The following is a 15,704-nucleotide window of genomic DNA, read 5'->3' as shown; positions in this document are numbered from 1 at the left end:
TTTTTTTTTTTTTTTTTTTTTTTTTTTGTTTTTTGTTATTATTATTTTATTATTTTGTTTTTTTTGGGGTTTAAAAGGAATTGGCGGGTAATTGGGTATAGTAGGTTGAATATGGGCAGGCTAAACATGGCCTTGCATAGGTATGGGCTATGTTAACATTTGGTATATTTTATGGGCCAAATTTGCAGCTATAGAGCTATTAGCTTAAGTGGGCACTATGATGAAGCTTTTTTAATTCATCAGATAAAAAAAAAGGTAAGGAAAACTAATATAGCAATATAATCAAAATGCATAAAATGTAAACTAATTTGTGGATAGAATAGAATGTGATTGACATATATTATTGATAGAAATCTCTTTTATATAGCAAATTGATACCCTTTAGATAGGAATTACATGACATTGAATGATACTCAAAACTATAATAACTAGACTAACTAGAACTCTAATACCCTATGTCAAATAGTCCTATTCTATTACTCTAAATGTGCCTCAATCTATGCATGTAATTATGTAAAACATGCAAAAGACTGCTATTGAATTTTCATTGTAAATAACTCTAAAAGATATGGTCATATGGATATGTGAAGCATATGAAGGATTGCCATTATTTTGGAGAGGACTTGTTACAATATTTTTGAGTACTGTTTTATCTATACCAATATAAATACCTTTTTAATTTATTTTTTTTAATGAATATGGGCTTAATTTGCCACCTAGTCTTTCGCTGGATGTGATTTTTCTCTAAATTTCATACTCTTAGAGCATCCCCAATAGTTGATTTGGGTGGGTTTTTTGGTGAGGTGGAGGGGAGGGAGGGCAGGAGAAAGAGGAAAAAAATTTGCAGAAGAGTTTTTTGGGGGGTCACCATTCCTAGTGTGTGTTGCCTGCACCAGCCGCGTGCATTTCACGGAAAATTTTTGTTTTTGTTTCACTTTTCTTATTAATCTGAGATTTTCAACTGTAGATTTTAGATGTACAACATTTTTCTATCCTTGTTGACTTGCCTACTGCTATTCAAGCCATAGCTTTACCTACACAGGTGCTTGTTTTAAGTCTAGTGCTTGTTCTATCAATTTATGCCGACTGTTAAAGGAAGTAACTTGCTCTGAGGTCTTTAGGTGTTCTTACCCCAAACGTTGATGGACTTTACTGAGGTGTCTGATTAAAGAGGCAAAGAAAAACAGTTTATATCCCTTTACATGTCAATAATTGTGGTTTTTTTTTTAAAGGACACTGATTCTGAGGAGGAGCTCAAGGAAGCTTTCAAAGTATTTGATAAAGATCAGAACGGGTTCATTTCTGCTGCCGAGGTATCTCCTTTCTGTCCCTGATAATTTTCAGTAATGAGTAGAGTATTGCAAAAGTTTGCTGAGGTGCACCTGTGGCACATGCAGCTCCGTCATGTGATGACAAACCTCGGGGAGAAGCTGACAGACGAAGAGGTGGACGAGATGATACGCGAAGCAGACATAGATGGCGATGGCCAAGTTAATTATGAGGAATTTGTACGCATGATGCTGGCTAAGTGAGGTGCAAGTTTCTCAGAGTGATGCTCAAATAATGTGATACTAGGGGGGGTGTCATCTCTCTTTCTACATTCTATAACATGGTGGGGATTTCTGTCTTTTCTATTTGGTGGCAAGTGTTTTGTTGTGCGTTGCTAGCTTTTTCTACTCCTAGTCTATTACTCCGTATTAGTAATAGTGTAATACATATATATATCCAACTATCCAAGTATGCAACAAAGGGGAAAAAAAGCTAGGCACTAGGCAGGCATGTACAGCCCTATGTTACTGGCTAATTACTTGCTTATTTACTGCATGCCTTTTCTTCTAATGATATTTGCACTGGTTTAAATTATTGTTCTCCCCTGCCATTATTCTTTTACTTTCTATAATTCTTTTTTTTTGTTGTTGTTTGTGATTTTGCTTTTAAAAACTACTATAGGGTTGATTTACTCTCTAAAATCTTAAAGAAGTGGGAGATGTTAATGTAATCCAACCAAGGACTAAATTTGCTGTTTTGCTAATAAATTAATTACTACCTCCGTTCGATTCGGTTAACGAGGCTTGACTAAAGTTATTTTTAATTCAATTTTTCATAATATTAAATTTAGTATTAGTATATAAAATTTATATATTTAAAAACTACATTAAAAGTACTATTAAACACAAAAAATCAAATTTAAAAATAAGAAAATAATGAATGAAGAAAGAGTTGGTTTGACCAATGAATAGTAAATAAGACAGGTAAAATGAGACAGGGAGTATTAAATATGCACTGGGAGTATTAAATATGCACTGTAAAATAATTGAAAATTAAATTTATATCAAAATAATTACAAGTGGCATTAAAAAATTATTACTAGTATTTTTTAATTATCTTAGGTAGCGTTTGGTTGGTGATTTTCATACTTTATTATCGAATTTGATATCTATTACTGTGTAATTATAAAATTCACTATCCTTTTTCTTCTTCTTTTAGAAATTGAAATAAAAAATGAGGGAGAATTTTTTTTTTTAAATGTCATTGCTCTTGTGCTAAACATAGAACTTTAATATATATATATATGTGTGTGTGTATTATACAGAGTATATTTTTATATTTTTATTTATTTAAATTAATTAATTATTTTTTTATTTACAAAATATTTTAATGTCAATTCTAATTTCTTACCAAATCAGGAGATATTTTATACTTAAACTCATTAACATTACTAAGTATTTAGTAAGTATTTGATACCAATTATCATTTTCATTCTAATGTTTGAATCAAACACGCCCTCAATTATCATTGACACAATAGAATTAAGTGATACAAATACATGAATAATTTTAAAATAGACATGTCCTATAACCAGCTTGGTTGATGTGAGTGGTGAGCACTTTTGTCCTTTAAGAAAGGTCGGGAGTTCGAACTCCCTCTTATATACAGAAATCAATCTAGCCAACATTTTGCCCCTTAAGATTAGTCTACCCACGAAAAAAAAAAATAGCCATGTCCTATACTCCTACAGAAAAGATAATTTTGACAAAGTTTTATTATTATTATTATTTTTTTGCTCTAAAGCTGTACTGAAAGTGGAAAATAATACTCTGTTAATAAAGATTAAAGAATACAAACTCCAGATGGGATCATCCATCGGAATAAGGTCATGTACCCATACTTAATTGTTGGCTTTATAGCATACATAAATTACTTTTAGTACGCGTAAATTCAAGCTAGTATATTTGAATTAATCCATGAATTAAATTAATTCTCATAAATACTTGTAAATTTGAATTAAAATATGTTATTACACTAACTTTAACTATATATATAATTTAAAAATTGATTGTAAATTTGTGTAACTTAAAAATTTTTATAATAAAATAAAATATTACTAATAATTTTAATTTATAAGAAAATTCACAGTTTTTAACCAAATGTGAATAATGCTAATAATAACTTTGGCATATTGGGTTTATCGAGGCAAACCTCACTCCTCTTCCGAGTATGTGAGTAAACCCTCGCCCTGTGATCCTAGCCGGACGGTTTCGAACTCCTCTTCCGAGTATGTGAGTAAACCCTCGCCCTGTGATCCTAGCCGGACGGTTTCGAACTCAGGACCTCACTGCCGCGAGCGTCTTGGTCTTGCCACTCAGGCTGCCCTTACGGGCATAACTTTGGCATATGATGGTAGGAGATGAGGTCCATGTGTTTCTAGTCTCAACCTTAGGTGTGTAGGTGAATTATTCGGAAAAAGATTGTACTTTTACAAACATGGCCATGCCTATACAACGGAGACCACAATCATACTAGTATGGGGTTTCTGAAATGGGAACATTAATAATAATAATAATAATAATAATAATAGTAGTAGTAGTAGTAGGAACTATAAATCAGAGCCAACTGTAGTTTACCTACCTAACATGTACTCACAGATGATATCACTTCACCCCTAAACACTTTTCAAACTTAATATTTGTGTCATCACTTATAATAATGAATTAATATTTAAAATATTTATCTAAAATAAGATTTTAAGCCAATTTAAAATTTAAAGTCTCAATATAGCCCGGAATTACCCAATAAATCTACAGAATCTCAACTCATAATTTTAAAAAATTTTAAGAGAATTTTTTCTACCTTAGTCCTTCAACTTTTGTAGTATTTTCACTTATAAACATCAATTAATATTATTTGTACCATCAATTAATTTCTCAACAAGTTTCTTACCATTTTTAGACATTTTGACCAAACATTAGCTGAATTAATTGTTGTGCTGGTTTCAAATAATGTTTGACAGGAAAACTCACTTGAAGAGCTAAAAGTGACAAGAAAATCAAGCCAAGGAAATATAGTAGGAAAAAAAAAGAGAATATCTGATGACTATACAAAAGTCGAAGGGTAAAAAGGAAAATACTTTTTTTTTGAAGAGAAAAAGAAAAATACTTCAAGAGTCAAAAATCACTCTATTTATATCTTCATGGATCTAGAGGCCGGCATGTTCACATAGCAACGAAACATGTGTTATTTGAGTACTAGTGATCTTTTTACAATGTAATATCTATTCATAACTACTTTCTCAACTTATTGAAACACAAAGAGTCAACAACGCCCAAGCCGACATGTTCACATAGCTAGGAAACCTATGTTTTTTTTTTTGGTAAATTCACGGGGTCTCTTTCTGTCCGTTTAACGGTCCAGGTCCGCCCACGTTCGCTCCGAGAGGCACAGGAGCTGACCCATGGAAAATCGTCACTTGTGATAATTGAACCCAGGTTCTCCCGGAATTTTTCCCCACAAAGAGAGCTAACTTGCCACTTTTTAAAAAAAAAAAAAGTTTTAGGGATTGAACAACTTCAATTCTCTTTCTCTCTTTTGTGGGAATTCTACCAGGCAGACCCATTTAGCACCTGACAAGTAATCTCAATAGTTATCCAATAAAAGGGAAATACAGATCAGATTGTTCCAGTTCTGATAAACCCCAAGCTATATATAACTAATATAAGTCCAACATATTATACAGACAATTTTAACCATTAATTACCAAGTAGCAGTAAAGAAATGCAGATGAAGAATCAGCCAAAATTTTGTCTCTGATATATTAGATTTGGTAATTAACAGATAACTCAGGTTTTTATAGGAGTAGTATATATATATATATATATGATTAATTAAGTGAGAAATATAATTAAATTGGGTTTATTGGGTAAGAGAAGAGACATTGCCAGTAGATGCAGAGGGAGTTGAAGAATTATTGTTCTTATGATTATGCATCCAAACTTTGAAAACCTTTCTACTAACCCCAACCCCTCTGCAAAACCTCTCAATCTCATCCTCTTCATCTTTCCTCTGCAGTTTCCACCCCAGCTTCTCCGCGAACGCCAGCATCTTCTCCTTCTGCTCCGCCGTGAATTTCGTCCGGAACCTCTTCTTCCCGCTCCGCTCCGGCGATTCCGTCATCTCCGGCGGCGGCGGGGTGGGGGTGCCCATCATGTCATGGTCTTCCACGGCGGCCGCCCCGCGCCCGTACGCCACGACTTTGCGGTGGAAGTTGCGGTGGCAGCCGCAGGCGGCGCAGTGCAGGGCGGCGCCGTCGGGTGTGAACTCGCCGCAGCCGTCGGTGGCGTAGCTGCCGAGACTGGCTGCATGGTTTCGTAGGCACTCTTTGTAGAGCTCGTTTGTGTTGTCCATTTTTTTTCTCTCTCTCTTTCTCTCTCTATTTTCTTGGCTGCTAATTTCAATGTGTTCTAGTGTTGTATGGCACGTTCATTTACGTGGTCTGACTAATATATACTCCCGTTTTACATTATGCTTTCTTACTAATCATTATTATTACAATTTTCTAGCTTTTTTTACTCCTCATCAGTCATCAACTCTCAACACGACGACACCTTTCTTACTTTAAAAAATATAATTTTAAAATTATGAAAATTATTTAACAACTTTTTGACCACCGAAAAGTAATATAATCAAACTCTTAAATTTGTGGTCTAATCTAAAATTAAGTTTTCAACCAATTAACTTTCAACTTCCAACCACTCTCGAAATTCCAAAAATAGTGATCGATAATACTCACAACTTACAAAGTGATTGGTATTACCTAGAGTAGTGGTCATTGCAAAACGGAACCAATTCATTGAGATACAATTTTCTAGACATGTTTTGTGAAATCTGGTTAACCTTCACTCATAAAGTTTATCTCAGGGGCGGAGCCACCTTATGGGGTAGGGGCCCTGGCCCCCCACCCGCCCCGCGTACCTTAAAATATTTTCGTAAATATGTATATGTCTATATTGACATAATAGGGATAAAATATATTTTTGATCCCCCTCTAATTTTTTTTAAACAATCTATTTTGTTTACATTAAGTGAACTCAAAATATATATTAAAGTTTAAATTCATTAAATAGAAAGAAATAAACCAAATAATTAAAGTTCTCTTTATCTTATTTATTTTATCAAGATTTTAATAAAGGAAGGCATCAAATATCCATTTTATTTTAAAAAATCTCCAAATTTGAAATATACGCTTTAGTTTTATTAGTTATGTTGATTAATTAATTAATGATTTATTGTGTTTTAATTATTTATACTTTGAAAATATACATTTGCTTGTTTAATGATACACACACACGATAATCACTCACTACGTGAAAATTGTGTTTTGATCTAGGCTCTTCATTGTGTAAGATTTGATGGCTAGGATTTAATTTGAGATTAGTAATCATTTTTTTTTAATTCCCGGGGAGTAATTTGGGCTTTCCTTCGTTAGTTTCCAATATGGTTTTTCTTATACATGTTTGATGCGTGATTTTAGGAATTTGATTTCTTAAGTTTTATCCTTTGTTTTAGTCTGGGTTTGCCCTTATTTTCCTTCTTTCTCTTAGCTTTTTGAATTTTCCCCTTTTTGGTGGTGACTACTTAGCTTGACTTCAAGATTGTTTTCTTTGTTTGTTTGTTTGTTTTTTTTTTTTTTTTTTTTNTTTTTTTTTTTTTTTTTTTTTTTTTTTTTTTTTTTTTTTTTTTTGATTCGTTGGAATATGCTTTTGATTAGGTTTGTTGATGAATATGTGATTTTAGGGGAGGTGTGCATCGTAGGCCGTTGAACAGTGCATTTGTGCTCTAGGTGTGATGCAACATTGGGCTTTGTGCTGTGCATTGGTTGGAGGGTGTCATGTATGCATTTGAAGATTTTTTTTTTTTTTAAATTTTTTTTGTTGTTGGGGTATATTTTTCGGAGGTGGTGCATCGTAGGTTGTGAGGATGTGCATTGGTGCGCTTAGTGAAGTACATCAAGGACGTTGGGATGTGCATTGGTTGGAGGGTGTCGGCGTTGCACAACATGGTCAATTTTGTGGAGTTTAGGGGTTAGGTTTTAGGGTTTAGGGCCCATCACTATTTATTATTTAAACTAGTTAGCAGGTATTTATCAAGTACATCCATACTTCGGCAGAACTCATCTAGCAAATCCTACAACAAACAATAGTATAATTGATTCTAATAGAACTTGATGGATAGATCATCTAGTAGAAACTTTCAACGGAAATAGAAGTACATTTTTGGTATATCCAAACAATCTCTACTCAATAGAAGATCTATCAATTTGGCTCAATAATGGCTCATCAACAGTACTATCCAACGACAAAACTTTTAATTCATATGTTGAGGTCTTTCGGTATACGTCTTAACATCCAATCAATACTAGAGTCAACAAAAACAAAATTGTATAAGTTAGGGCACAAAGGTCTTTCGGTATACGTCTTAACATCCAATCAATACTAAAGTCAACAAAAACAAAATTGTATAAGTTAGGGCACGCAATTCAAGTGCATTAGATTAAAGAATGTCTCTTTAAAAAAAGAGTAAAAGAGCCTTAACTTGATTCCACTGGGGTTTGATCCTGTGACATTTTCTCAAGGAGAGCCACAAAGGTTCCAATTGAGCACAATGTGCTTGACAATTGATACCCATTAGTTAATGTAATGTAGTAGAAAAGGAGAAGATTGTAGCTTTTGGAGGCCTACAATCTTAGAGAGCGCCAATAGATATCTTCAAGTAATAATGTTTGAATTTTGGCACTCCTCAATCTATAAATAGGGACCTCCTTAAGTTTAGAATAAATAGAAACAAATTGTTGAGTCAAGTGAACAGAACAAAAAAATACACAAGCAATCAGATCAAACTCTCTACTCTATAAGTAGTCTAAGGTTCAAATAATTATCTAGATTTTGTTCAACTGTCTTTTAAAGACAAAACCTCTCTCTCTGTGGTTAGAAGGTTTTGGAGACCTTTGTTCAAGGCAACTTGGTGAATAACTTTTGGAGTAAGAAGATCAAGTAGTGACAAATGTGTAACTTTGTGAAGAAAGTCATTCAAAGGACTATAAAAGAAAATAGCTAGTAAACCAGTTGGTTTTGTCTGCAACTAGCATAATGGGTTGTATTTTACTTGTATCTGTATCATACTAATGAGATTCTCCTTGTTGTTAAATGAGAAACATGGAGTAGGGAGTCCACGAATCATTATAAAAATTACTCCATATTATATAGTTCAAAATTTATAATATACAACTTGAATTGTTTAATTAGAAAAGATTTAAGCAATGAGTACCAATATAATCAATGATATAACTTTTGGACATTATATTCTTAAAAAAAAAGGTTGGAAAGGTTATATATTTTCATGTTATTCCACATACATTAAAAATGAGGCTACCCCGTAGAGTTAATTATGAGTAGGAAGCTGAGCTGTAAAACATTTATTATGTGGAAGTAGTTTTCATGCAAGGGTGAAAAGGGACAAGTCGACAATGGACAGCGCAAGGAGCATTTTATTTCTGCCGCAGCAACGTGACAATTACTGAAACAAAATCTCTACCAAATCAATTCAATGACTTAGCTAGGGATATATAGGCCGGGGATAGAATATATATACATATATTGCTTATAGATTCAAAGATTTAAATTAAAAGGGGGTGAAGAATATCTTTTATGCTCTCAGTTTTGCCGTATTACTTATTATTTTATTTATATAGTTATTTAGTGTGTAAACATTTAGTTGTAGTTATTGTTTAAAGTTGTCAATTTAATCTCCAGCACTGCAGCTAATGATATATGTTAATTCCATCTAGTATGGAACAACTAATATGATAAGTAATTTATCTCTTAATTGGTTCGATCTAGTGCAAATAAGGGTTAATCTGAATATGATATGAAGTTAAAAGTTTCTTCTATAAGTAGTATAACTAACTCAGGACATCTTGTGTTCGAATCTCATTAGAAACATGTATGAGAAAAAGGTCTAAGGATGCTGGAAAGCCTGGATTAAATTCTTGTGTGCACATGAAGACTAGGATTAGACAGGTAGACTAATTATGCGACCTGCGATTTACCTCTGCAGTGACTCTAGGGGTCAAGTCATGTGAACTTAAGATTTGTTCAGTGAAATTGGCATCACATAACTTTTTTTTTTTTTAAATGACGTATATATGTTAACTCAAAAAGAAACTTGAAATGCCGATATATACGTTACAATAGCTGATGGAGATTAGAAAGCATCGAAGAGGCTGTGATTTTTCTAGTTGTTATTTAGAGTTAACAAATTTCATTAGGTAGATGACTAAATTGTTGTTTGAATAATAAACGAATGGTCATAGATTCGGTTTTTAGCATTTAACACTCGTAAGTTTCTTTAACATCTAATTTTACCAAGCGCCCTTCTGCATTCAATCAACTAGTTTAACAACTTCCAGCTCAACTTTCAACTCCCAGTTAATAGCTCTTAGCTTTTCAACTATCAACTACTTTTTAACTTGACATGTCAAACATACCAAATACTTGTCAAGTTGCAAATAATATATTTGAAGTAAAACTTATAATTTTTCACCAAAAAGATAATACTTTTTGAAGTAACAACTTCTAGAGTAAAATCTATCACTTTTAAGCTAAAAGGTAATACTTTTAAAAATTAAATTATTTTTTTATGACTCAAATTAAACCTTTTTTTTTATTTAGTTTTTATTCATGAGATGGGTTACACAACTTTTTGTATTATTCCACAAATATTTCTGGAATAAAATATAATAGCAACTAGACTATATACTAGATATATAGAGGTTGATACAATAAATTAAAATTTGAATGAGTCATGATTCTTTTAACTAATTAATTATTGAGGAGGGCCAATAAATTGTTTGGAGCTGTATATATATTTGCTTCAGGGTTCTTAACTCAGGTTTAGTGTTTAATATGGGTAAATTAAAGATGAAGGTTGGAAGACGGCCATGGAGGTAAAAGGGACACTGTTAATTACGATTATCTTTTTTATTTTTCCATAAATTATTAATTATAAAAACCTTAAAAATTATGTGAATAGTGAAATATTATATTTGATAGTGTATAACAGTATAAGTATACATTCCGGCCAAATCATGTTAACTCAGGGTGGATTATATTCAATTGTGAAAATTTGACTTTGAAAATTTTTTTCCTCAAATTTTCTTGGGCATAATATACATAAACATGTGAACCACTCATTTGTTCAAAACTAATTTAATATGATAGTTTACCAATTATGAACATTGTACCATGTGTTAAATTCGCAAAATTTTAATTATGTTAATTTAAAAAATGTTAGTAAACAATATTATTATTATTTTTAAAAATGGAAGTTCAAGTAATTGAGGATAATAAAGAATCTATCAATGATAGTCTGATAGAAGCTACTCAAACAATAATTTTCCTAGTAGTAAAGTTGTAAAATTTGCCAAGTATTTGTGGTCTGATGACATCACTGTTACCATTCTAAACAGAAGGTTTTAGGTTTGAGTCCTATCCCAATCAAGGATGTTGGTATTATCATGTTGTTTGAAGCAGATACTATCTATAGATTAGATTGTGTAAAAAAAAAGTTGTGAAATTTTGGTCATATTACAATTTACAAAGCCTTGTGAATGCATGGCTTAGCTACATATATTTTAGAATGGAACAATTCTACTTACTACATACTTTTTTTTTAATACTAAATTGTATCTCAAATGATGTAGTTTCATATTAATAACTCATAGTGCCAATGCAAGATGATTCAAATGGGGATGAAGACTTTAAATAATAATTTGTAACTCTCATGTTATATGTTCAACTTTCTCTCACAGTCAATTATCCTATATACGTAAGTTAATTAGGATTGAGGAACCGAACCTTGATAGAAAAAATCATATCCTTAATGCTCAATCCCTAAACGCTATAGCTTGTAGAGAATACACAACTTTATTTTATTATGCTTCCATAGTAGCCAACTCTACGTCTCAATGGCAAGATGTTGCACGTAGCCCTAGCTCCAAATCAACACCCAACATATTTATGACTCATTTTCTAATCGATTGATGGTAACTAGTACTAGAGTAATTTTTAACTGCACCTATGGTTACTATCAACTTTCTCTTATAGTCAATTGTCCTATATACACAGTTTAGGATCGAGGAACTTGGCCTTAACAGAAAATTTCTTTAATGCTCAGTCCAAGCTATAGTTAGTAGATGGCACAGAACATTATTTTGTTATATTTGCAAAGTAGCCAACTCCATGTTTCAATGGCAAGATGTTGGGCATAGCCCTTGCTCCAAGCTAATACCCAACAGATTCATGATTCATTGTCTAATCCCTTGATGGTAATTAATACCGGAGTAATTTTTAACTGAACTTGTACTTACTATCTCAGCCTCTTATTAACGTCTTACTTATTAGTAAGTTTATATGAACTTTCTCCTCACCGATCAACTCGTATTATATTGCTATTATTAATTAATGTACAAACAATCAACGATATAACATTTAGTAGATACACACCACACAATTTGAGATAAGATCTTAATGCATGTAATTAAACAAATTGAAACAATCAATGTAACATTATTCCTTAAAATATTGTTTGCCATGGTATTGGCACAGCACATGAGGGTGGCGGTCAAAAGATACAAGCCAAGTGAACGATAGTTGCCAAATGAATGCACCTTTGAGTTCTTAGTGAATAATTAAATATCCAAAGAACAAAAACGCCAGAAGTGTTAGAAACTCAAAGCTTGTCCTAGTTCATGTACACAAATATTCTGTCCAATGAACGTGTTTAACGCTGACTTATTAGTTTCATCAAAACATTATATTTTTTTTTTCCTCAAATCTTAATGTCGGTTAGTCCGTTTTTGAGTGGACAAACCGCACAAAATCTACGGAAACTTAAGATGTTACCAGCACAACAATCTTAACTACAAGCTGTAAGTGTTGTTAGATTGTATGTAAGAGAGTACAATATAATGGAATATATATATATATATATATATATATATATATATATATATATATATATATATATATAATGTGCAGTTTGGATCCTAGCTATGAAGTTCTAGTTGGGTGAGTTATGCCTAGAGCATGGATCTAGATTTTTGGTAATATTCATATATATGGTTGAATTAAATATATAAATTAAAAATTTAAATTATATGAGTTTGGATGATTGTTGGTTTTTTGTACTCTATTAGATATGCCATAATATCTCATAGTTAATTATATTGAATTCTCATTAATTCAAAGTTATTACCAGATCTGATATGTAGTAACTTGCTAAATGTTGGTTGTTCTATCTATACAATTTGTAAAGTTACAATTTTCATTTTGTTGAAATATAAATAGGTTATCGGGATTATAATTGATCCATTCAAATTAGTTGTAGGGGAATCACTAATAATGATGGTCAAAATACCCGTTGTTATACCGTGGACCATGCATCATGGTTGATACTGTAGTTGTGTTGAACGGATACTGCAGTTGTGTTGAAAGGGAACTGTAGTTGAGACCGTTTCATCCGTCTGGAACTGCAGTTGTGTTGAACAGATACTGAAGTCGTGTTGAACTGATACTACAGTGTGTTGAACGGATGAAACGACCTCTATTTCGCGCAACTGCAGTTTTCTTTCAATACAACTGCAGTATCCGTTCAACACAACTACAATATCAACTATGACCATGGTCCACAGTATACTTTGCCTTGTAAGTCTTGAAAAGGAGTCACTGTGTCGATAGAGTATAATTCTTGTGTGTGCTGAATTACTTCTATATATGTGGTTGCTGGACAACTACATATAAGTAAGGTTATGGTAGTGGGATTTTCTTTAAAAAAAAAAACCTATACCATTATTCTAGCATTTTACAATTAATATCTCCACCATAAATCTCCATTATTCCCATTACTTCACCATTATCCTACCATGAAAGCTCATAATCCTTCATTTGTCTCACCATAAATAGCCATTAACCTACCATGAATACAACATCCTCCCCCACTATAAACAACCAAGGATATATGAAGGTGACCAAACTCAACCTTGGGATTAAAATTTTTACATGTTATTTAAGTTCTATCAAAACTCTGATCTACGAATTATTCTTAGCCCAAGCATTACAATGTACATATATTAACACACCTAAAAATATAGTGAAATTTGATTCGACTAAACTAAAAAACACACGTAATTTCCATCACTTTGATTTTTATATTAAACTGTCTTTTTTACTTTATTTAATATAATTTATTTTATATTTTCCCTGCAAACATGCACAAGCAAAATTATAAACATTGTCCGATTCGCTGGTTGAATACTATTAGTTTCATCAGTATATATGTGATAAGATTTGAAAAAGATCAGATAAAAAAATTAAAATACCATTTTTTAAAATTATCCTCCACCTACATAAACCTATGCTAAAGAGGAGATACATGATATAAATCGCGAATCGTTCAAATAACTTCCTAGTTAATCATTGTGGTTGACACTTTAGCTAAGTTGAGAAATTCAAACCAAATTCTAATATGAAGACCTCTAACTCAAAATGTTAGTGCGAGTCAAATTCTTACCCAACTATTAAAATGTTGATTTTAAGTCATTTGATCGACCACTTAAAATAGTCCCATAAATTCAATCAGAGTCTCGTGAGATAAACCCAATATATGTAAAAAGAGAGGATGAGTGCGAAACTAGTAGTTGCAGATATGTTCCCCTTTGGGGGAATACTTTTTTATTTTCTTTTCAAATGGTTTAGGGGAGTGGACCCAGGAAGTGCATGGGATAAGCACAATAATGGAGTTTGGGAATATGTAACAAATAATTTGACATGACCAGACGCTGCTTTTGTACTTTTTTGCACCTGTGAGGTACCCTTAAGCCTTAACCGTCTACATGTTTTGGGTGTGGGCTAAATTTTTAAATAATCCTAAAATAAATTAGTGTTTTATCAGTCAAACGTTAGAATTATTCATTTCACGGACAACACCTCTGCATGCACAACTGCATTGTCTGATCAATGGTAACCTACCTGATATGGCCATATATGCCTTAGCTTTTTTCAATTCACTTTAATTAAGGTTGCCGACTTCTTCCCGTCGACGACTAGTAAAATAGGTTCCACGCCGGCCGGTACAATTTGTTGGGTGATGACAATTCATAAGTTGTTAACTACTCAATGTGAAAATGATGAGAAATATAATGGTTATATATTTATATTATTTAGGAAAAATTGTAATTTTTGCTCCTCTATAATATGTCAATTTTCAATGTCACCCCTGAATTATTACTGGTGTAAATGTTGCCCTTCAATTTTTAAAAACGGTACATATATTGCCCGTCCCGTACCGACTGAAGGGGCAATATTTACACCACGGGAGGAGCAATATATCTACCATTTTTGAAAATTAAGGGGCAATATTTCCATCATTAAAATTTAAGGGTGACATTGATAATTGGCATATTATGGAGGGGCATAAATTACAATTTTCCCTATTATTTAATTTGTAATAGGATTTTAGTGCAGTTCAATATCACTCTCTTGTAATATTAAATTGGTATACTTATTTGTTTGCATTTGTTGTTTGGATGGCTTTCACTAGATAACTAGTTCACAATTAAGGTGCACGTCTCTTACTACGTACCTAAACGTCATTATTATAATCGTCTAAAAATACTCCAAACTCCCTCAACCATCATAGACTTCTTGTCGATTCAGGTCTTTGGAGTCTGGTCAGGACCACATCTCCCATTTATTCTCATGGTTTGTTACCTATATTGAGGTAATTAATATGTTGAAGATAGTTTTCAAAAAAAAAAAATATTCAAGACAAAGATTAGATATATTGCAATTTATTTAGATCGGACTAAAGTGTCTGGGTTGAGTTTTGGTCATTTATTTGGGCTAATTAATTTGGATCCCTTATCCCTAGTCTATCCATGCATCCACAGGTCTCCCACTTTCTGAGCCATAGTGTGAAGACCTGAAGTAGTCAACATCGCCTAATTCTGCCAAGTGTTGTCGGAGTCCCTCTTGTCCGACGGATGACTTTGATTCTTCTCTTAGTTCTCTATTTTCTTTCTCTACTTTTGTTTTTGTTTTTAGTTTCAATGTATTTCTCATCCTTTTTTGTTTGTTTTTGTTTTTGTTTTTGCTTTTGTCCTTTCATTGTTTGATGAATATATAACAACCAACCTGATATAGGGATATGCCTTAATCAATTCACTTTAAAGTTGCCGCCGCTGAAAATGCCTGATAAAATCGGTTTTACGCCGGGTGGCACAGTACAATTTGGCGAGAGAGCTTTGTTTGCAATAACACAAACTAGTTCTATTATTCATGCCTTGACCTATAAATTCACTGTTGCAAAAATCC

General features: G+C 32.5%; 2 protein-coding genes across 2 annotated transcripts in view; one reads left to right on the top strand and one right to left on the bottom strand.

The window, feature by feature from the left end:
* Positions 1 to 1,863, top strand: part of LOC115997024 (calmodulin) — a 6,218-nt gene extending 4,355 nt beyond the window's left edge. Inside the window, exons 3-4 of the mRNA XM_031236472.1 lie at positions 1,233 to 1,313; positions 1,398 to 1,863. Coding sequence (XP_031092332.1) covers positions 1,233 to 1,313; positions 1,398 to 1,532 — 216 coding nt within the window. The 3' untranslated portion in view covers positions 1,533 to 1,863. The remainder of the gene's footprint in view (positions 1 to 1,232; positions 1,314 to 1,397) is intronic.
* A 3,313-nt stretch (positions 1,864 to 5,176) lies between these two features.
* On the bottom strand, positions 5,177 to 5,737 carry LOC115997022 (zinc-finger homeodomain protein 2-like). Its single transcript, XM_031236471.1, has one exon. The coding sequence runs from the start codon at positions 5,680 to 5,682 to the stop codon at positions 5,191 to 5,193; it is 492 nt and encodes a 163-aa protein (XP_031092331.1). The 5' UTR covers positions 5,683 to 5,737; the 3' UTR covers positions 5,177 to 5,190.
* Between the last annotated feature and the right edge of the window lie 9,967 nt (positions 5,738 to 15,704).

Source organism: Ipomoea triloba, chromosome 11 (assembly GCF_003576645.1).
Source record: "Ipomoea triloba cultivar NCNSP0323 chromosome 11, ASM357664v1".
Classification (NCBI taxonomy): Eukaryota; Viridiplantae; Streptophyta; class Magnoliopsida; order Solanales; family Convolvulaceae; genus Ipomoea; species Ipomoea triloba.
The sequence above is the reverse complement of the archived record's forward strand: the minus strand, read 5'-3'. Positions and strand labels throughout refer to the sequence as shown.

What these genes read in the sequence shown, in the direction of transcription:
- LOC115997022 (XM_031236471.1), bottom strand. Translation starts at nt 5,682, where the DNA reads ATGGACAACACAAACGAGCTCTACAAAGAGTGCCTACGAAACCATGCA.